The 21,743-nt window shown below is 38.7% G+C and overlaps 3 protein-coding genes across 5 annotated transcripts in view; 2 read left to right on the plus strand and 1 right to left on the minus strand.

Moving 5' to 3' along the window:
• The window catches only part of rab27b (RAB27B, member RAS oncogene family), a 36,743-nt gene extending 32,586 nt beyond the window's left edge, over positions 1-4,157 (minus strand). The window contains exon 1 of the mRNA XM_055180643.2: positions 3,916-4,157. Within this exon, the coding sequence (XP_055036618.1) occupies positions 3,916-3,917 (2 nt within the window). The 5' untranslated portion in view covers positions 3,918-4,157. The remainder of the gene's footprint in view (positions 1-3,915) is intronic.
• Positions 1-16,733, plus strand: part of wdr91 (WD repeat domain 91) — a 45,212-nt gene extending 28,479 nt beyond the window's left edge. For 2 of the 3 annotated variants that reach the window (XM_073871633.1, XM_073871634.1), the window contains exons 3-16: positions 6,866-6,993; positions 7,179-7,358; positions 7,545-7,751; positions 9,257-9,340; positions 9,452-9,558; positions 10,050-10,212; positions 10,357-10,512; positions 12,326-12,507; positions 12,812-12,962; positions 13,569-13,663; positions 15,162-15,312; positions 15,427-15,648; positions 15,736-15,933; positions 16,142-16,733. In XM_073871633.1, coding sequence (XP_073727734.1) covers positions 6,866-6,993; positions 7,179-7,358; positions 7,545-7,751; positions 9,257-9,340; positions 9,452-9,558; positions 10,050-10,212; positions 10,357-10,512; positions 12,326-12,507; positions 12,812-12,962; positions 13,569-13,663; positions 15,162-15,312; positions 15,427-15,648; positions 15,736-15,933; positions 16,142-16,306 — 2,189 coding nt within the window. In that variant the 3' untranslated portion in view covers positions 16,307-16,733. Of the gene's footprint in view, positions 1-6,382; positions 6,538-6,865; positions 6,994-7,178; positions 7,359-7,544; positions 7,752-9,256; positions 9,341-9,451; positions 9,559-10,049; positions 10,213-10,356; positions 10,513-12,325; positions 12,508-12,811; positions 12,963-13,568; positions 13,664-15,161; positions 15,313-15,426; positions 15,649-15,735; positions 15,934-16,141 lie in introns of those variants that run through there. The other variant, XM_073871635.1, reaches the window with a different exon arrangement.
• Positions 16,734-16,812: 79 nt separating this feature from the next.
• LOC141366013 (uncharacterized) lies at positions 16,813-21,740 on the plus strand. Its single transcript, XM_073871001.1, has 7 exons — positions 16,813-17,383; positions 18,051-18,163; positions 18,264-18,311; positions 19,514-19,730; positions 20,718-20,793; positions 21,226-21,537; positions 21,640-21,740. Exons 1-7 carry the CDS (start codon positions 17,348-17,350, stop codon positions 21,738-21,740), a joined length of 903 nt encoding a protein of 300 aa, XP_073727102.1. The 5' UTR covers positions 16,813-17,347.
• Positions 21,741-21,743: the final 3 nt, after the last annotated feature.

A 21,743-nucleotide genomic window follows, 5' to 3' on the forward strand; every position in this document is an offset into this window, starting at 1 on the left:
AAAGACTGATGCAACATCTATTTTTTGGATTTAAGCCATAAGTTACATAAGTTAACTGCTGCTCCACGCGCGAAATTGGCATTATGGTCTAGTAATTGTGAAACATGCAGTATATATATATAAAGTGTTTAAAGTGTTTAGTGTTATAAAAATAATTAACTGTGTTTTTTATCAGATAGATCTTGTCGGCTTTATCATTTTAAAAGTAGATCAACACCCAAAAAAGTCTGGACACCCCTGCTGTAGAGTGTGTCAGGCAAAAGTTCCAGCTAAGAGTGGTAACAAGACTAATCTGGCCATAACGGTTTAATTTTACTTACTTTTTTAGCAGTTTGGCTTTTGTAAGGGTCTATATAACCTGTTCTGAAACAAGTATATTGAAATTATTATATCGCAATACATATCGCTATCGCAAGAGGCTGCAATGTATAACGCAATATGGATTTGAGTCCATATCGCGCATCCCTAGCTGACCGCTAACCAGAACCTCATACATACTCTAGGGTGCTTGCGACTTGGGCAAATAACTAGGCAACCATCTAGAGCACCACAGCAACTGCTTAACAACGCCTTGGCAACTATCCAGAACACCATAGCAACCGCTTAACAACACCTTGGCAACCATCCAGGACATCATAGCATTGTGATCGTGAGTTTTATTTCAGAAAATGTCAAAAGAAGCTCTTGATGATGCTTTTTAAACCCAGCAGTAGTACTGTAGATCAGAGACACACGAGGTTCGTAACTATCAAGAGTAATGACCACGAGCAGCCTGGTTTATCACCTTATCAATAACTGAGCCGATGAAATAAGACCTACAGAAAGCAAGATGTGTTTTATAGAGGTTTTATTGTTCGCTGCTCAGTTTTACACCTCTGAAGTAACTCCGATCAATAAGCGTTTGACACTTGTGTGTATTATACAGCCTTCAGAAGATCAATAAATACAGTGCAGAACAGTCAATGTGAGGTCTGTTAGTCATGCACCAAAAACAGTCCATCTACAGCATCACACTTCATCTATTCAAATCAGATTTTTCAAGTTTGTAAGATTTTCACTTTCACTGGACTTGCGGCTCTGTACACAAACACACCTGCAGAAATATTCAATGTTGCCATCAAGAACACTGCTTAAGGGTCCTACGGCATAGCCTTCACGCCATGTTAGGCTACGCATTGGTTTTCATACTTCTGCGTCGTTGTGCAATTACACATGCAGACCACTAGTAGTCAGTATCAACCCACAGTAGCAGTGCAACAGCTAAAGAAGAAGCAGCTTGGCCAGTAAACCCATAGATATGTATATAAAGGCTAGATGGCTCGTCCGCGCTGCTGGCCAATTGAGTGCAACGTCCGCATTTTGGCGGCCATCTTACGACAGGGCGCTCGCTCACTCGTAGCATTGAGTTTTAATGATGCAGGTACTTTTAAATGACCATAACTTGCTTAATTTTTTACCGATTTTCAAACGGTTTGGTTTGTTATAAACGTCAAAGATGTACCTATAACACTGCATACCTATACTAAAAATAAAAAATAAATTCATGAAACATGTTAAAGCATCCAGAATTATAGCCACGTTAATAACGTTTGTAAAAACCCAGACCGTTTGAAAATCGGTAGAAAATTGAGCAAGTTATGGTCATTTAAAAGTACCTGCACCATTAAACTCAATGCTACGAGTGAGCGAGCGCCCTGTCGTAAGATGGCCGCCAGGTGATGCCGTTAGGGACTCCGCCTTGAGCCATCTAGCCTTTATATACATATCTATGAGTAAACCCACAAATGAAGAAGAAGCAGATTGTTGTGTATGATTTGAGAAGACCAGCAGTGATGGAAATAAATAGAAAGTGACTTTTATTGCAGTTTGAATTGATTCACTCCTCAACTTGTCCCATCTTTGTTTTTACTGTCACAATCGAAAATTCCTATAAAGAAATGCAACTTTGATTTTTTTGTCCACCGGAGGGGTTCTAGTGGAACAATTACAGTGTTTGCGATCCGCCTAGAATTTTTGGTGAGGTGCGGGTCAGGCTACGCACAGCCAACGCATAACCTATGGCGTAAAACCTACGCACGACTATAAACTTTACTGCAGTGAATTAAACCAACTTATAACCCTGAGAATTAACCTTCAGCGTTTGTGCTCCAGATATGAATGATCATCAGATTGTGTACCGGACAGATGTGATGTTACTTTATTAACATGATCATCTGTTAAATGATAAACATAGATTTGGGTGGTCCCTTTTGACTTGAGCTGGTAAATAACCATCTAGGAAACCAGCCCATTCACATGAAATTACGTACCTAAAGTCACGTCATTTTTTGTCACGAATTTCTGCGTTTTTTCATGATCGTATCACGAATTTCTGTTTATGTGTAATTGTCACGTATTGGTTACTCAACTGTTTTGTCCTAATTTCTTACCATTTTCACTTCGGTTTAGGGTTAGATTTACATAAAATGACATCCTTTCCCAAACCCAACTCTAACCGTAACGCCAGGCGACAATGTTTTAAAATTTAGAAAATATTAAAAATAAATCAGAAAAAAATCCAATAAAAACCAATACTTAAAGTGACATACTGATGCAAAAATGAAATCTAACCCTAAACCGAAGCGAAAAAGGTTTGAAAATAGGAAAAAGCAGTTGAGTAACCAATACGTGACAATGACACATAAACAGAAATTCGTGATACGAACACGAAAAACCGTGGAAATTCGTGACGGTATCACGAAAAAGAATGAAAAAATTACGTGACTATAGGTACATAATTTTGTGAGACTGGGTAGAGGAAACACCTTAGCAACCACCCAGAACACTCTGCCTGAAGGCATAGTAAGATAGTAGGGCCAAAACCACCTACTTCCATACTATATATAGTAGGCAAAGAGCAGTAGGCAAGGTGAGTAGTTTGTCCATAACAGTATTCCAAAACAGTAGGCGAAAAGTACCCGGATGATATACTACTTCCGGCAAGATCCCAAAGAGTTCAGTCTTTCCCGTGATCCCCGGGAGGGTGTGCCAACAAAGACGATGAAGGAGGGGCATTGTTTAATTCAAAAATGTCCGAAAGTGGTAATGTAGCTGTATCCAAATGCAAATACATATTAAACAGCTGGTCCTTGTGGTTAAATTGCGCTAGTTTAACGTCATTCCAGTTAACAACTAACTTCGTCTTATGACGACGTATGTCACATGATGTAATGACATGGCAGATGTAGTACGTCCAAATTCATTCATACTATCCATATTTATACTACCGTATAGTCACCATCTTTAGCGATCACATAGCAACACCCTGGCAACCACCCACATCACCCCAGTGTGCCAGCACTGGTTTCTAGTTTACTTGAGAGGTAGTGGTAAACTAGTCCTTACTGGTACTGTATGTTTTGTAAGGTATTATATAATTGGACCACCATGACAGATACATGCATGAATCACTGTAGTATTATAGTAAATGACCAAAATGTGTATAATCACCCTAAACATCTAACGTTACTGTAAATAAACAATGATAGGACCGTGCATACAGGACAAGATAAACATCACCCTCCCTACTGTAAGGGGACTATGTACAGTAGTGTACAGTAATGGTATACGATGATAATAATACAGTTACCATGGTATTCGCGTACACATAATTACCATATGGTAGTACCATAGTAAATCTTGACGATACTGCGGTGCCTTTGAGAGAGTTAAGAGATTAAAGACACTGAGAGGTTTAATCAAATATCAGTGATGTCCACGAGTGTTGTCATGTGTATGGCATGTGTGTGAAGTTGAGCTGCGCAGTATCTCATATATGACTCAGACTTCCGCTACACGCGCGCGCACACTCGCGACACCGAACTCGCCGAACCACGCATACATGACGCCCAGAACCGCGGCCGAAGTTTCACTCACATGTCACTGACTGATGCTGCGGATGATGATCACAGGTGTCGACTCTTCATCATCATCATCATCACCATTCTCCTCATCGAACCCGCGGCCGTTTATTCCCTCTTATCGCGCCTCACTCGAGAGGGGATGCGTCCACGCGCAAACATTGATCCGACACCTTCTCGAGTAAGATCAGTGTGTGCACGATTCCCCGGCGCGCTCTCGAGTGATGCTCCGGCTGCCGAAGTGTTTCTAGCCCACCGGCGGCGCGCTCGGTAATCAGGGTCCTAGCGCCGAACGCGCGGCACGTCAACAGGTTGCGGCACATTGGCTGGGCTTAATGCTCAATTTAAAAACTTCAAAAAAATATATGACATTGTTATTGTATGGTAACAAATGTATTTTTAATAAAGTATAGTTTGTTTTGTGATTGTCTTACCATAATACTTTAATATGGACCCTATTGTCATGCCCCTGTATTTCCAAGGCAAAATAGGTACAGTATATGTCCAAAAACAAACTCGACCAGATTAAAACACAGCACTGTTTGGTTAATTGAGAATTTTTTGCTAAAGACATGTAAGGGTTTTTACAGTGTTATAATCACTGTTCGAATTATGACAAATATTATTGGGGTCCCCAGGCTAGGCCCCCGTCATTATATGGTCACTTAGATTTCACGATTTTTTTGTTGGTCCTGGATTAATGTTTAAAGAAACCTCAAAATATCCTTAACTCAAACTCTAACCATTTTTACCCCTCAAATTATTGTGAAATAATACTTTGAGAATAATTTTTTAAAGGGGACATATTACAAAAATCTGACTTTTCCACATTTTAGTGCTATGATTGGGTCCCCACTCCAGTGCTTCTATCAACCTAGAAAATGTGAAAAACCCAGTAACTTAGTTTTGGTAAATCATTCTCTGCAAGCATGTGAAAAAATAGGTAATTGAAATTTGACTCCCCTTGTGATGTCAGAGGATACTACCGCCCCTTAATCTGCCCTATCCCAACATGGCACTGCCATTTAGTGCAGAGATCAGCTAATTTGCATATTAAAGGGCACACCCCCAAATGGCACATTTTGCTCACACCTACAAAATGTCAATTATAACATGTTATAATACATTATTTTGAGCTACAACTTCACATACGCACTCTAAGGACACCAACGATTTATTTTACATCTTTAAAACGTCTTGTAAAATTTCCCTTTAAAAGCCCAATTCTAAATCTAAAAATATGTCAATTTCTTTAGAAATCAGCCTGAGGTGCACTTAAGAGTTTACGTTTATTTCAGAGAGAAACCTTTGGGTCTTTTAACTCTTATAGGAGGTCCAGGACCACCCCAGCCTCCCTCAATTCGGCCACTGGTTAAAATAAATCACTTGTTTCAGCTTCGTGACTTTTTATTCTGGTAAATGAATTGCGTGAGGTCAGTATGTGAGACACCTGCTCTGGAACCTGTGCCACCTGTTGCCATGGATACACTTGTTTCCTGTGTTAAGAATGTGTGGCTGAAGTTCAGAGTAAAGACTAAAAGCAGACAGACTATATTTTAATATGTCTAAATATTATTAAAGATTATTATTATTATTAAATATCTTAAGGGATAGTCTGATCACACTAAATGTGTGACGTCACACCAGTAATGCAGTCTCCATGGGAACCGTTAATATAGTGATGCAACAGATTTGAATTGTTTATCAAATGCTAATGAATTTCTACCTAAAGTAATCGAGTTTTTTTGTGTTCAATGAATCAATGTGACATTAATAACAAATCAATCCAAAGTGTCTTTTATATATATTGTTCAATTAAATAATTTAAGTATGAAATGCTCTTATAACGATAACAAATGCCCTTGACATTTAAGAAGCAAACGTTGACCCTCAATCATTTCTGAAACACACTCTCACACACATAGATACATGCATATATGTGCATTCCCTCATTAATGAATAAGTTAATGAATAATTGTTTCATTATTATATTAATGTGTATATTTTCAAGGACAAGCACGAATAAAGTTGTAATCTTCATCCTGTATAAGAGCAGCATTCGAGTGCTTTGATGGCGAGTGGCTGTAGATGTGTTTGACTTCGTGCGGCTCTACAAAAACCGACAGGCAGATGACGTCAAAGTACCGCGAGAGCGATTCGAAATTAGACTACTACATGTGATTTCTCAACTCGCTCTCGCGGTACTTTGACGTCATTCGGCCTGTCGGTTCAAGCCTAATAACAACTGTCAGATTCATCTGTTTAGATGACTTTGAATGTATTGTTAATACACTTTGTGTTAGATTAAAAAACCTGTCAGATTTCATCTACTTAAGAAAACTCAATACTTTTTTGGAAAGATGTGGAAAATTATATTCGTAGACAATTGGGTAGTGTGGTAGAATTTAGTGTTCTTCTGTCCTCTGTGTTAACATGTGTGACTAGTACCTCTTTTTAATGTGGCATTGAACAAAATGATTTTTGTATTTAATGTCGTTATTCATTCAATAAAAAATAAAAATAGCAGCTGTCAGATGGTAGGATCACGTGACTTTAAATGACATCACGTGTCTGTGGGAATCACGTGATGAGAAGAGCGCAAACAGGAAGATACTCTAAACACATTTATATTTATCAGGTAAAGGCTTTATTTATTAGTTTATTACTTTATAGCATCATACACAACCAGAACGCTTGAATTTATACATGTTTTCATGACAGTTACTGCAGTAATATTATCAGATTAACAGTTCATGACCGGATCTTTGTCTCGGCCATTGGACTGACTGAGGATATAGTTATATCATATAACTATACATGTACATGATTTTTAAAATTTTTTGTGAAATCCAAACAAAATTGCAAAATGCATGTTGCAATGTTTGTGTTTATATTTACTTTGTGTGATGTTATTATATGCACATAGTATTGCATGTTATGTATTTATATGATGTGTTTTTGTGCAGTAATAATGTCGTCTGCAGTGGAGAGGACAGATGATCTGCTGCGAGAATATCTGATGTATCGAGGCTTCACCAGCACACTCAAACATCTCGACGCAGAAATCAAAGCCGATAAAGAAAAAGGCTTTCGAGTATATCATACATACTATTATTTATTATTATTTAATAATTATATCAGTAGTTTATCTACATTCAGATAGTTGTATATTAAAGTATGCAATGGTATAATATACCATTGTTTGTTAATAATATAAAGTGTGTTGTTTTGAATTGATTTAAATCACAGGCTCTGTTTTGGCTTTATGTTTTATTACAGGTTGATAAAATCATCGATCAGCTCCAACATTTCATTCAGACTTTTGATTTGGTGGGATTGAGGGATTACTGGAATTATTTAGACCGCAGACTCTTCTCTCGACTCGAGGATGTTTATAGACCCACCGTGAGCAAACTCAGGACCAGCCTGTACCGTTTCTACATCATACACACTGTTCAGGTACAAGCCTAAGAAAAACATCATATTGACATCATTTCCACGATTTCCAGTTTTATTTCAAAAGATTGTAAACATTTGTAATCCTACATCATGGTAAGTTTTGTTAGTTATGTTAATAAACTAATATGGTGGTTTTGTGTCTGGAAGTAATGGTGTCTCTTATCATCCGGTCTCTTTTCTTAACAGATGAAGAACTCGGAGAAGACGCAGGAGTTTTTTCAGAAATTGTCTCTGGAGCTGCAGGGTCAGGCCGAGTGGCGTGATTGGTTCGTGCTGCCATTTATCCCCGCCCCCGAGCAGAACCCCACCTTCTCTCCGTACTTCTCAAGACAGTGGGCTGACACCTTCCTGGTCTCTCTGCATAACTTCCTGAGCGTCCTGTTCCAGTGCATGCATATCCTTTAAAGCACTTATACAAAATCAAAGTTATTCAACAATCTTTAATAGTTTGAAAGAAGTGATGTTGCTCATTGATATTGATATATTACACCGATATCGCTCATAGATTCAAGGGAACAGAATAGAGTATGAGGTGAATCATATGGTGCTTCTCCATTGCATGGTACGGCTCAGTACGACTCAATTTTGTGTGGTTTTCCACCCTGTGTACACTACCTAGTATCTAATACTTTTTTGAGTTGACCTTGATTGAGAAGCGAGCCATACCCATACTAAAATGTGACGTGTAATGGGGGTACACACAAATTCAACGATTTGCGTGAGTAGATTACATAGAAAGTCACTGCAGAGAAGCAAACTTGCACATGACAATGCGAATTACGCGAATTGACAGCTCAAGCGGAAAAAAATGCATACACACCAAGGGCGAAGCATCGCGTTCCTCACTCTAGATTACTTGCGGGATTTAACTTGGTGTCATGCAAATTTTTCGCTCATATATTTTCACCTTGCAAGAAGATGCATTTGCATCTTTGCATTGACTTTTGTAATCTACGAAGTTGGGTCCTGCGAGTGATCTAGAGCGAGGAACGCGATGATTCGCGTTTGGTATGTGCGCCCCATTATGCTGCGTACCAAATGACCGGATGCGAAGCATTGCGTTTCTTGCTCTGGATTGCTTGCGGGATTTAACGTTGTGCCATGTAAATTTTCATACAAATTATACTAAATTACAAAAGTCAATGCAAAGACTCAAATAGACGCGATCTCGCTAGGGCAATGCAAATGATGCGAATCGGGCAGTGCGATTGCCATAAAAACACCTACTATTCGCCTCAAACGCGTCTTTGTGCAAGTTGAAAAAATTTAACTCAAGCAAAAAATTACAAGCTAAATCAGCAAGTAATCTAGAGCGAGGAACGCAGTGCTTCGTGTTTGGTCTGTACACGCAGCATAACACTGCAGGTCAGAGAGAATCGTCACTACTAGCGTCATTGCTTAATGCAAGATTAGCATAACCCCGTGCAGATCACTAAAGTGTTTTTGTCATCTTCACTTTGTTGTACGAATTTCCAAACTCTTTCCGAGCTGTACAATACAGTGGAAAAATGGCAATACTTGTAAACATTTATAAGAATGATTGCTACACCCTGCTGGAAACAAACTGCATACCAGCAAGACCAGCATATGTTGTGTTTTGGTGCTGGTATGCTGGTGACCACCAGCTAAACCAGTATCAGCACCAGCATTTGCATCAGCTAAACCATCACCAAACCAGCATAGACCAGCATAATTCCCATGATGGCCCATACTGGTTTGATGCTGTTTTTTTCCAGGAGGGACCCTAAAAAGAATAGCAAAAAGAATGCATTATCTATTGTTAACTTTGGTTAACAAGTCTTTAACAAACCATAACCCAGCAGCATTTTAGTAAAGAACTATAGGTGTTGTTTCGGTTCAGGATATGAATATTGGTAATAAGATCTTTAACAGATTCACCCCAGCCTGTCCTGTTGAGCTTTGATGCTGAAGTTCAGAGAATCACATGCGTGCAGGAGGAAAACGAACAACTGCGACAGATGGTGAGATACTGACCGCTGAGACTACATGAAGCCCTGTTTACTATCTGATCATCTCTCGTGTTTGTTCAGACTGATTTGTTTCTTAATCTAATAGCTTTGTTTATCTTCTAGCTGTTTGCCCTTCAAGGAGAATCACGACTGAAGAAAGATGAGGAGATGGTCCATCATAAACTGCCCCCCTATGTTCAGCACATGGATCGGCTCGGTGATACTGAGCTGTGAGGACACTTTAAGACTGGATGATCCATTTGTTACACAGCAGGGTGTTTTTATATTTAACAGTTTTGTATTTAGTCTAGATGTTTACTAATATTAACTTAAAATGATGCTACTGACAGAATAAACAAAGTTGAAATGTAAATCTCTTACAATAGTCTTGATTTTACTTGCTTGTGTCTGAAATCTTTTGGTTTGTTCATCACATCAGTCACATCTCTCAATCAATACAGTTCATTTGGGTTCCTTAAAAATAAAATGAAATCAAAGCTTCAGAAGATCAAAAACATGAAGCTATATTAGATTCACATAAAGACGGTGTCACACTTTCAGTAATCATCAGAAGCACCCAGTAGCTCCACCCAATGTTTCTTTGTCCATCTTCATTTACTGAAGAATAAAAGGAAGTGAAAAGCAGTGGAGGGGAAGTGAGCGGGATAATAAGGTAGCGTGTGTGAGAAATATGAGCCACGTTTCATCTGTTTTCTCGCAGAGATCTCGTGTACAGCCAGCGAAACGTCAACGTCACCACGCCATCCAGAAACTTCTTCTCCACCTTCCTCCCTCAGGCCAGACGGGCTCCTGGTAAAACACCTCCAGGACCCCAATCGTCCCCTACACAAGCCTCAATGGGCAGGAAAGAGCCCAGCGCTCAGGTGTGTATGCAAGTATCCATGGGAATGAGAGAAGATTCTGGGAATTAAAATCAAGTCTGAAGCAGTGAAAGTCATCATGAGTCAACTTTATTTAAGGTCTCTCAACGTTGTTTCTAAAGGTTTTTTTCTGTCTTGGATTTACAGCCTTTAAAAGTTAAAGATCCACCTGCTCCAAAAGACTCAAAGATGGTCACTGTTTCCATGGCGACGGCAGAGCCGGCCACCGGCCATTCCAGACAGAGAAGACATCAGGACCGTGAGAAAGAACGAAAGGAGCTGCTCTCCAAACTCCCTGCACAGGTCCTGCACATAAAACTCCCTCTCTCTCAGTCTCTTCCAGTGGTCATTGCTGATCTTCACCATTTGGTTTTCTTACTGTGCGTTCACACCGGACGCAAATTAAGCGAAAAAATTGTGTAACTTGCGTAGTAATTGTGCTAGATGCTTGAACATTTTGAGTTAACGCGTGAAATTCGCACATAATTCACTTGCGAAAGATGCCACTCGAAATTTTTATGTGAAATTCAGACACGAATACTCAAAATGGGCTAGCTTTAGCTAGCTTGTAGTCTTAATATGTAACTATATAGCTCAAATTAGCTTAAATTGAGTGAAAAAGCAAATAAAATGTGCTGTTCACATGTAGTTGGTTGCGTGAACATTTCGAGTTAAAGGAGTAGTCCACTTTAAAGATGGGATCCATTGACTTTTCATAGTATAAAAAAAATACTATGGTAAGTCAGTGGGCCCCATCTATAAAGTGGACTACTCCTGGAATTCGCGTGAAATTTGCATGTTGTGTGTGTGTGTGTGTGTGTGTGTGTGTGTGTGTGTATGTATATGTATGCAGGGTTTTCCGCAGAATTGTTTTAGTTAAGGTGGTAGGTTTGGGCGTGTGGGCGTGGTCGGGGCGTGGCAATCAAAGGGGCGTGGTGTACATGTCATGAAGTAATATTTGTATTAAAAACACTCAAATAAAACTTAATTTTGAAGAAACTATGACAGAAAATGAACACATACTAGATTTGCGAGAAAATGCTTTTACCTCTAATGGGAATAGCTGCGTGGTGAAGTGAAACTAAAGGGTTAATAAACACAAACTGAAGCACTGAGCAGATGTTGTAAAACGTCTGGTGAACGATGATTGATAGCGCGAAGATTGTAAAAACTGATTATTTCCCACTATTAATTACATTATCTTAAAGGAGTGTAACTACTGTAGCATGTAAATAATGCACATAAATAAATTGAGCAAGAGCGCTTAAAAATTATATCGAATCAACAGGCACATGAAACCCTAGCAGGCTGCTCAAACAACAAAAGATAACTTTTAATTTGCAAGAACTATAGACTAATACAATAACAGGCTTAAATAAACCCAAAACATAAGTCCACATACAGTTGTCACGGACACGTGTTTTATCAACTGGCTATCCTCCAGACAGTGACGGACCACGTCTTTATCTCATTTCGGCCGCGTGGTGCGCGTCCATGCTCGCGGTGTGAAGGGTGTCGGCGCTATTCTCCGAGATGCACTTGACGGCCTTTGTGCAGTGAAATTTTTTTTTGACTACCTAGTTAAGGCGGTAGGGTTTCCCAGCTTTGGCGGGCCACCCGAACTGCAAAGTGCTGCGGGAAACCCTGATATGTATGTATATAAATCTCCTCACTCACTTTCTTCCAAGCAAGATCCTTTTTATTCCTGTTTTTATAAAAGTACGAAGATGTCTTGTACAGCTCCGGGTGTCCACATACAGCGATGATGATGATTTTGTTTCCATTGTTGTTTCGTATTTCTGCCTCTGCTCACTACACCGTAATCATGTCACTACAGCAAGCTCCCGATTGGTCACTGCGGTGCGAATATTTAGAATGCGTTGTGAAAGTTTAGATATTTGTGCGTTTTTTGCACGAATCATGCGTTTCGCGCGTCAAATGGCCAAAGCGCTCAATTCGCGCTGCGTAATTTGCGTCTTTGCATTCACTTTTTACATGTAAATAACTTGCGCTTAATGCTTCTTTTGCGTCTGGTGTGAACGCACCATTAGATAATTGCAAAAATACAAGAATTACGATAATTTGGTGATTTGATTTATGTGTTGTCCCTGCACAGAGTTTAGAGAAGAAACCCGACGGTTCTGATCCAGATTCTCAGACCGAAGCACTTACTGATCAAACAGACTCCACCAATCAGCTGCGAGTATGTGATGTGGGCGGGGCAGGGGCGGAGCAACCCTTTATTAAACTGAGTCAGGAGGAGTATGGAGAGCATCACTCATCCATAATGCACTGCAGGTGAGTGTGCACACTTCAGACACTGGAGTTTTTACATCATTTACTTTTTATAAATATTTTACAGGCGGTTTCCCAGACTGTCCTTATCCTTGTCCCAGATTAAAATGCATGTTTAAGTTGCCCTAATTTTAAAGCATCTTGCACTGACATATCTTAACTTCTATCATTTGTTTTTTAAGATGCACACCAGTATTGCTTTTTGTAAGGTTACATGCCCTAATATAACTAAAGCCGAATCCTGGATTAATCTAAACTCTGTCTGGGAAACCACCCCCTAATGTATAGATGTGTCGTGTGTGTTTAGGGTGGACTGCTCGGGCAGACGTGTGGCCAGTTTGGATGTAGACGGGGTGGTGAAAGTTTGGGCCTTTAATCCCATCATGCAAACTAAAGCCACGATCATGTCCAAATCTCCACTGCTGTCTCTGGAATGGGCTGCTAAACCGGACAGACTGGTGAATCAATTCTCTAAAGATGATTATTGACTTTATAATGTTCATGATATAAACGTATTTTCATACAGAGTTACAGAAAGTCAAATTAAAAACCTAGATTTCATCCACTAATGTTTGACAAACACAAAGCCAGTCATAATTTACACGTTTATTTGTAGCAATAGCCAACAATACATTGTATGGGTCAAAATTATCGATTAATTAAATGGCAAAAGTCATTAGGATATTAAGATGTTCCATGAAGGTATCTAGTACATTTTTAACCGTAAATATATCCAAAATGTATTTCTCATTAGTAATATGAGTTGCTAAGGACTTCATTTGGACAACTTTAAAGGTAATTTTCTCAATATTTTGATTCTTTTGCACCCTCAGATCCCAGATTGTCAAATAGTTGTATCTCTACCAAATATTATCCTATCCTAATAAAGTTTATTTTTACAGCTTTCAGATGATGTATTAATCTAATGTGTATGTATATGATGTATAAATCTAAAGGGTCAATTAAAAAAATTGTCCCTTATGACTGGGTGACATATATGAATGGATATAATAGGAAAATCAGATAATAGTTTATTGTGTTTTTCTGTCATTTTACCCTCACAGCTGTTGTTAGGCAGCGGCGTCGGCACAGTGAGACTTTATGACACTGATGCAAAGAAAAGCCTGTATGAGATGTCAGTGGATGAAGCCTACCCACGGTAAGTCCTAGAAATTACCTACAATACATTGGGGTTTTCATCTTAAAAGCTGTGTCCTAATTCAAAGGCTGTGTCATTGGAAGGATGCGTCGGTCTAGCATTCAAAAGTTGCGTCACCTGCTGTACGCGGCCACCGCGCCTTTCAGCGGGATAGCCTCGGCTGTGAAGAATCCATTCATTCTATCCTTTGCAGCCCAGAGAAAGAAGGACACATTCTGAGGTTGCATTTTAAGCAGCCCTTGAATCGGGACGGCCTAACCGTGGGTTCACACCAGCCGCGTTTGAGGCGTCAAATACGCATTTACTGCGTCTAGTTGGACGCTTGAATATTATGAGTTTACTTGCTTCATTCGCATTGTGAAATTCTAGTCATCTAGACATTCACTCGGATATTCATGTCATGGGGGGGCTTCTGCGACTCCGCTCGCTTCCTGTAATCGCGTCAGTACTAGAGCAACCCCCTGATTGGTTAACACTGCATGTTTTTCCGCCAAAGTTCAAAATTGTCAACTTGCGCGTTTTCCGTGGCAATGATCAATTTGGGCCATCCGCACGAACGAGGTGGAATCGCGACTACCGCGCCGAGCTAAACGCCCTATTCGTGCCGTGAGACCTCCAGACGCACGTCAACGCGTCTTCACTTTGACTTAACATTGAAATCACTCGCGCTTGACACCTCTACCGCGGCTGGTCTGAACGCAGTATTAGGGAGCGTGTACACCAAAGCGTTTATGCCTGCCGCCGGCATATGTTTTTAGTTCTTTCCCTGTCAAGAGAAAACATTTCCCTGCCAATGACGCTTTCCTGACGAGTTTTTACGGTAATCTGTAATTTCGATATTTTCCACTAGGTGGTGCTCTTGCCCAATAGATAAAAAGTGAAGAAAAACGAATTTTTCAAAATGTAAAACTCTGTGTGTGTTTTGATAACTGTTCGGAATCTGATCGCTAACAAAATTCTTTAACAAAAATGCAATTATTTCAGCTTTTTGCTCAAAAAACTGCTTTTTTACCCACAAATGAAGATAGGATGAAATGTTTTTTTACCGATTTAGTTTGTTTGAAAGCAGAGGGTCTGTTTTCTCATGTGATATATTTGTATGTTTATATATTTATAGAAGAACATTTTTCTGGAATGGTTTTTTATGAAACCTTTGTGAAAATCACAAAAAAAATGCTGGAGGCAATTAACAAAAAATGCTGGCGGGAAATGAGTTAATGGTTTCCAATGGCCAGTTTATACTCAACGCGTCCGCATGAGTGGGTTCGTGCACGTGGCAAAAATTACGTTAACACTAACTGGGTGTCATTTTTGTAACCGCACGCGTGGCTCTGACATCCGAAAATGCAAAACAATGCATATACTATTTATCTGACACTTAAAGATTTCTGTATTGTTTGTTTAGTAAAAACATTAATGAAATGATAATGAGTTAAAAAAAGACATATTTAAAAGATTGTTGTTTTATTTATGTTCTCTTATGTTCTATTCTGTTCAGTATTTTGTCATTGGCCTGCAGTCCCAGTGGAACGTCATTCGTGTGTTCTGCTGCCGCTCCGTCTCATTCTGCTGCTGAGAGTGACACACGAGGATCTGCTCCTATATCAGGACAACTGCTGCTGTGGGACACAAAGACGGTCAAACAACAGGTACTCCACACAAAACACACATAAAGTCATATCCAGCTCAGAGTTACTGTAACTATTAGACAGATGTGAACGGTGTTGTTTGTTAGTTGTATTTAACCGCCGGTTGTGCATTAGTTGCAGTTTGCGCTTGAGCCGGGTCCCGTCGCCATTAACTGCACCGCTTTTAACCACAATGGAAACCTGCTGGTAACCGGAGCGGCGGATGGGATGATACGACTGTTTGATATGCAGCGCTATGAAAGCGCACTGAGCTGGAAGGCTCATGATGGAGAAGTTTACAGCGTAGAGTTCAGCTATGATGAAAACACAGTCTTCAGTATCGGAGAGGATGGAAAGGTGATGCATTCACTCATCACTATGAAATGTTATGCTGATAAATCTCATCACTTTAATTCTCAAACTTCATGTTGTGTTTGTGGGTAGTTTGCACAGTGGAATATTCACCGCTGTGGACTCAAACAGTCCGAGTATTTGCTATCCCAGGATGCAGTGGGGCCGTTTGTGCTGTCGGGTTACAGCGGTTATAAACAGGTTCAGGTTCCACGTGGCCGACTCTTTGCTTTTGATTCTGAGGGGCAACATGTCCTCACCTGCTCGAGTGCTGGAGGAATCATACACCGGGTAAACACACACACAGTTTTGTGTACATTCATCTTCTAGTAAATATGTTTGGAATATTTAAAAAAACACAAGATTAATAGGCTTTTTTTTTTATTTGGAGGTTGCATGCATTTGTTTGAATATGCATGTTGTCTCGGGTCAGCGGTATCTGTTTGCAGTGAATGTGATTATAAATGTAACATCATGTGTTCATGTGTCCTCTGTGCAGCTGAATAAAGGAGATGTTGGTCTTGAAAGCGTTTTGTCTCTCGGTGGTCATAAAGCACCCGTGGTGACCGTGGACTGGTGTACGGCGATGGACTGCGGCACGTGTCTCACTGCATCTATGGACGGCAAAATTAAACTCAGCACACTGCTGGCTCAGAAGCCCTGATCTCAGATCAGCATGATGTGATTGATGAATCACTTTGGAGATTGAAGATTCAGGTGACCAAAAGATTTGATAAAAGAGTTTAATCAGACAACAAATCTACATTTATAAAGAATGTAACATCAAGACTTTGAGAAAGATTTTGAGTCTTAGATTCTGAATGATTGAATGTTGAAATGTAAGTCTGACAGTATTTATGGAGAAATGTTACATCTAAAATGATCAAATGCTTAGATTCATATATTAATTTTTTATCAGATCAGTTAGAAAAGAATGCTTCTTTTCCGTTTTTCAGATATCACATTATGTTTAGACCGATCTATTCTACTCTTGAAATATAAAAAAAGCAACCAAGTATTAAAACTATATTCATATAAAGTTCTTCATCTGTGTCCTATACTACATTAAAATAAACACTTAACTACAGTCATGTGTGCTTGAATTGAAATGATTTTTTTCAATGTTGTTAAGACATTTATACTGGTGACAGTCACATGCCGTTTATTATGGAAGTAAAAGTGTGCCATCAGATTTTGAATTCTAATTTTTAGCACTGAATTTTTTTACATCAAATTTTTAAAACTGAATTTTATTTTGCACCTAAATCAGACTTTGAATTTTAAAAGCCATCGAATTTCTACCACTGTTTTTTTGCCTATGACATTTTATTAATATTTTTAAAAAATTCAGTGTAAAAAAATGCAATGTCTCAAAAAAGTCAGTGTAAAAAAAAATTCAACATCTCAAAAGATTCAATGTAAAAAAATTCGACGTCTCAAAAGATTCAGTGTAAAAAATTCAATGTCTCAAAAGATTCAGTGTAAAAAAATTCAATGTCTCAAAAAATTCAGTGCAAAAAAATTCAACGTCTCAAAAAATTCAGTGTAAAAATGATCAGAGTCAACATCCGGGTAACCAAGGAAAAGCAATCGATCCCTGTATCAAATCGTTCAACATCCAGCCAATCATTTACGCTCCATTGGTCACGTGACGCAGAAACTGGAAGGCGGTGAAGTTAAGGACAGGTGAACTCCGGTCAGCAGCATGGCTCAGAACACGACGACAAATGATGGCGCTTCGGTGAGTTTACTCTTTCTTTACGTTTTGTGTGTAAAAGTCAGTAATAGTTACCAGACACATTGCACATTAACATAGTTGTCGAACAATATCTACAGGGAACTTTTAATGAGGTGGCGTTGGTTTAGGACAGCGCGATAAATCGCATGTGACAGTCATATGCATTTCATCAGTAAAGCTGGTTTCTTGATTAGTAGTAAATCGCCATCAGCTGCTTTCAGATGGAGCGGCATTGTTACTACACAAGCCGTAGTTCAATAACAAGCTGAGCCATATCGCATTCATTATCGCAGGCGATACGTTCAGGTGATGCAGATGTACTACTAACGTAATCAAGCTTTAGTGACGAGATGCACATGACTATCCCATTCGATATTTTAGCTAGCTAACGTTATGTTAGTTATTAGCTAACATTGTTTACTGTTGGTAACGTTACTCACAGTTCTGTTGCAGCGAGTGTGATCTGACTGACAAAAAATACCTGACTACAGTAACTCTACATAAGAGCTGGTCAGTTACGAGCTGCTTCACTTACAAATGGACGGTCGATAATATAAGAGTCACCAAACTCCTATAATGCTTGTTAAAGTCTAGTAACATTTAGCTGTTTAAAACATAGTTTTTGTGCTGCTTGTTTGTAATATCATTTGTCCTGTATTTGTGATGATAGGGTAGTCAGGCTGATGAAATTTTACAGTCAGCCAGGCATTTACTGAATTTAATCAGTTCGTCTGAAAGACAACGGGGCGCAGCCAGTGGTGGAGTTACAAATCAACTTTTGAGGTTAAGTATTAGACTTTAGTTAATGTACATATGGCTTATTTTTCCAATACGTTGCAGATGTAGTGATGATTAATACATATTCTTGGAAACAATCTTGCAGAGAACAGAGGCATACGGAGAGACCATCCCTTCAAGTGGAAATGACCAGGTAAAGAGTAAGACTTAAGGAGAGATGTTTGCTATTTTAAATGCAAGCCCTTTGTATACACATTTTGAAATGCTGCTGATTTGTACAGGCAAAATTCTGCTTAGATGTTCAAATCTAAGTTAGCAAACTCTAAAAGAAAGCATCTGATGCTTTGTGACTATTCAGTAAAACATATAAAAGCCTGTTTCACTTAAGGCTAATTTGTTTATGAAAATAAAAAAACAAAATGTAATTTTAAGGTCTAAATGATTGCTTATTGCACTATAGAGGGTATACATTGACGTCACTTTTCCTTGTGACCACGCAGGAACTCACCCTGTTGAGTGGCAAACGTTCAACAATATGGCTGGTTTTCATAGTGGCTGCTGTGAAAATGCCATTAAAACCGACTATTATCAGCTTAAACTGAATTGAAATTGGACTTGATAGCAGAGGTGGACAATGCTTACATTAGTTACATTTTCCAAGCACCTGTGCTTTATTAGTGTGTTTGTATTGGAATTTTTTTACTTCACTACATTCTAAACCCTATAAATATTGTGTATTTTTAATATTGTATATTACAAAAGTATGTTAATGTACTTAAATATTAAATGTAAAACTAAAACTTTTAATGTAGTAATTTTTACTTTCTGATAATATTCTTTGGAATGTATGTTTTCCAACGAAAAACCATTGATAAAATACAAATACTTGAAAAAACACTTAAGTAGAAAGTAAAACCTCTGCTTGATAGTGACCCTAGCAACTTGTCAAGTCACCTGTGGTCTGTGGACGTTGGCATGAACTATCAATTTACTTCTCCTTTCGTTGTTTTTTTTGGCAGTCTGTGAAATGATAGCTCTGAATTCTTGTTAATCTGTTAGTACAGTCTATCACACAACAGCTTTTTCCCATTTAGGCGCATTTACCCCGTGTTTTCGCTGATTTCACACTGTACACAAATGCTGTCGCTCTGTCTTTTGCCACTCATTGGGCGTAACCGCAGTTATTTTCACCGAAGGTGACGTCACGTGCATATCCTCTATATTGGAAACTGGTGGGGGTATGCAAAACAATGCCAAGGTTTTCTATTTTCTTATCTATGTCATGTAAGACGATGTTCAAATACGCTTTTCACAATAACGTCCTACTTTAATTAGAAAGAAAGAAGTTAACAGGTTATGTGGTAGTTAATGTTTTTACACTCTTATTTTCTATAGGTCCTTTCCAGGTGTTTTTACCAAGGCCAGAGGGAAGAGGCGCTTTCCTGCAGCAAATCTTGTTCCTGCCAAGAGACTTAAACCACTTGATGTGTCTTTCTATTTGTTGCCAAAGCAGTGTGAAAAAACCCCAAAAGAGGAGGAGCAACTAGTCCATATGCATGCAGGATTGGGCCGTAGGACTGCTCATCTAGATGAGAGCACAACACATGAAGAGGTAATAACAAGAAATTTGTTATTTAGGCTAGCTGTATTGTATATTGTATTCTGAGTAATACAATATGCAAAGATTTGCTAGTTTTTCATGCAGTGTGATAATTGCTATTTCGACGGTGGCCGACAGGGGCAAACGTCTTCCAACTTAAGAAAACACATGCAAATAGACAAAACAAAACTGCATCCATATTACACAACAGAAGTTATCTTTTTTTTTAAAAAAAAAGCTCCTGTCTTATGTTTGTACTTTGGTGTTTTGTATGTTTTTGGAATAAACAGTATGGCAGACTAATGAATACAATAACTTCAGTAGATGTCTGTCTTACAACACTATGGAACTCGCAAAGCCGTTTTGTTTAAATGTGTGGGCAGGATTTATTCAGTTTGATAATTTCCACAGTAAATTGGCTGGTTTACTAAACATGGAGTGACTTGCTCCACAATATGAATAGGCTACAGATTGATCACTTATTTTGGTGGTAACTGTTGTTGTATGATCACAATATTACACTTGAGGAGGCCTACACTTCAGAGATGCGTCTTTCGGACCTTGAAATTAAACACTCTCATGTAATATGGCTTAAACAAACGTCAACGTTAAACGCTGATGTAGTTTTAAATGTTTACAGACACATCTCTGCTGGTGGAGTGTGACCTGAGCCAAGACACACCCACCAAATAAGAGAAAACATATCTCATACATAGACTTAATATTTACAGTTGATGATCTCGGTAGCACACAGTTTCACGTCGTCCCTCTTCAACGTTTTGTTGCATTTGTTTTCAGTGTTGGTGTGCCTTTCTTTTTGCATCTTTTTTTAATTTGCAGTGCCTTTTAAATTAAATTAATGAAGATGTATTATTAATTTGCTTGTTTCGTCTATTTGCATGTGTTTTCTTAAGTTGCAGGGCATTTGCCCCTGTCGGCCATCGTATATTTCTGATTTAAATGAGAGGCTTACACTTGTATCCATGTTTTTGCTTACAGTTATGTGATGCCCTTAAAGTTTTATTTCCAAAATTGGGGGCCGTGACTGGTGGGTGGCTGCTATACAAATCTGCAGGTAGGCCAACACAGGTTTGTGTATTAGTGTTGCTCAGTCATAAAAAATTTAAATTTGCAGCAGCTAACTTCACATTATGCAATATACATAACTATTACTTTATATTTGAACAGATGGTACCTAAATAAAAATTTGAATGATTTCCTAAAAACACATCTCTCTACATTTATTAATAAGCCTGTTAAGTTTAAGACATTTTGTTAACCTATATTAGGTCATACATAACTGCAAATCAGCAACTAACTGTTTGATTGTAATATTTGTATTTGTAAAAGTTAAGTAAAAAACTGGACTTGTTTTGTTTTAGGTGACTTCTTCAACCTGGTCTGTTGTCAGACAAGAAGTCTAGTTGCTTTGACTTAACTTCTAGATACAATCTATATGTAATATATACTGTTAAAAGACCTAATTTTCCTCTCCTCTTTTTTGCAGGTGGATGGGGTAGCCGAAAACTCTCTCTTGTGGCTCCTGATGAGACTGGCTATACAGGCATGATGTTGAAGTCTATAAGTCGTGGGGGTAAAAGTCTATTCATAGCCCCAATTCAAGAGGAACTCAGCACAAATCCCCTACCACTAAGTGATGAAGCATTCAGTAGCATGCCAAAAGCCACATGTCAGAAATGTGAAGTTGCAGTGCCTCTTCCACTCCTGACAGAACACCTTAAGTCTTGTGATGTCATGTATGTTGGCAGTGACGATAACATGGTTAATGAGGAAAGCAGTGAGCCTGAAGACAGAAAATGTGAGAATTCTTAATTTTAAGCGTTTGTGAGAATATTATATAGTGTTAAACAACAGAAAAACTTTTTTGAAATTAACACTTTTCTTGCTAACTTCTCAACAGCAGATATGCAGGAATGTCCTGTCTGCACAAAAATGTTTCCTACTGACTTTATTGAGGTACACGCTTCTTCGTGTGGTGAAAGGTATCCATTTACTTTCTAATGT

This window comes from Misgurnus anguillicaudatus, chromosome 9 (genome assembly GCF_027580225.2).
Source record: "Misgurnus anguillicaudatus chromosome 9, ASM2758022v2, whole genome shotgun sequence".
NCBI lineage: Eukaryota > Metazoa > Chordata > Actinopteri > Cypriniformes > Cobitidae > Misgurnus > Misgurnus anguillicaudatus.

What these genes read in the sequence shown, in the direction of transcription:
- LOC141366013 (XM_073871001.1), top strand. Translation starts at nt 17,348, where the DNA reads ATGGCTCAGAACACGACGACAAATGATGGCGCTTCG. An exon ending in GTTACAAATCAACTTTTGAG is followed by an intron (nt 18,164 to 18,263) that starts GTTAAGTATTAG and finishes ACAATCTTGCAG; the next exon opens with AGAACAGAGGCATACGGAGA. An exon ending in AGAGCACAACACATGAAGAG is followed by an intron (nt 19,731 to 20,717) that starts GTAATAACAAGA and finishes TTTTGCTTACAG; the next exon opens with TTATGTGATGCCCTTAAAGT.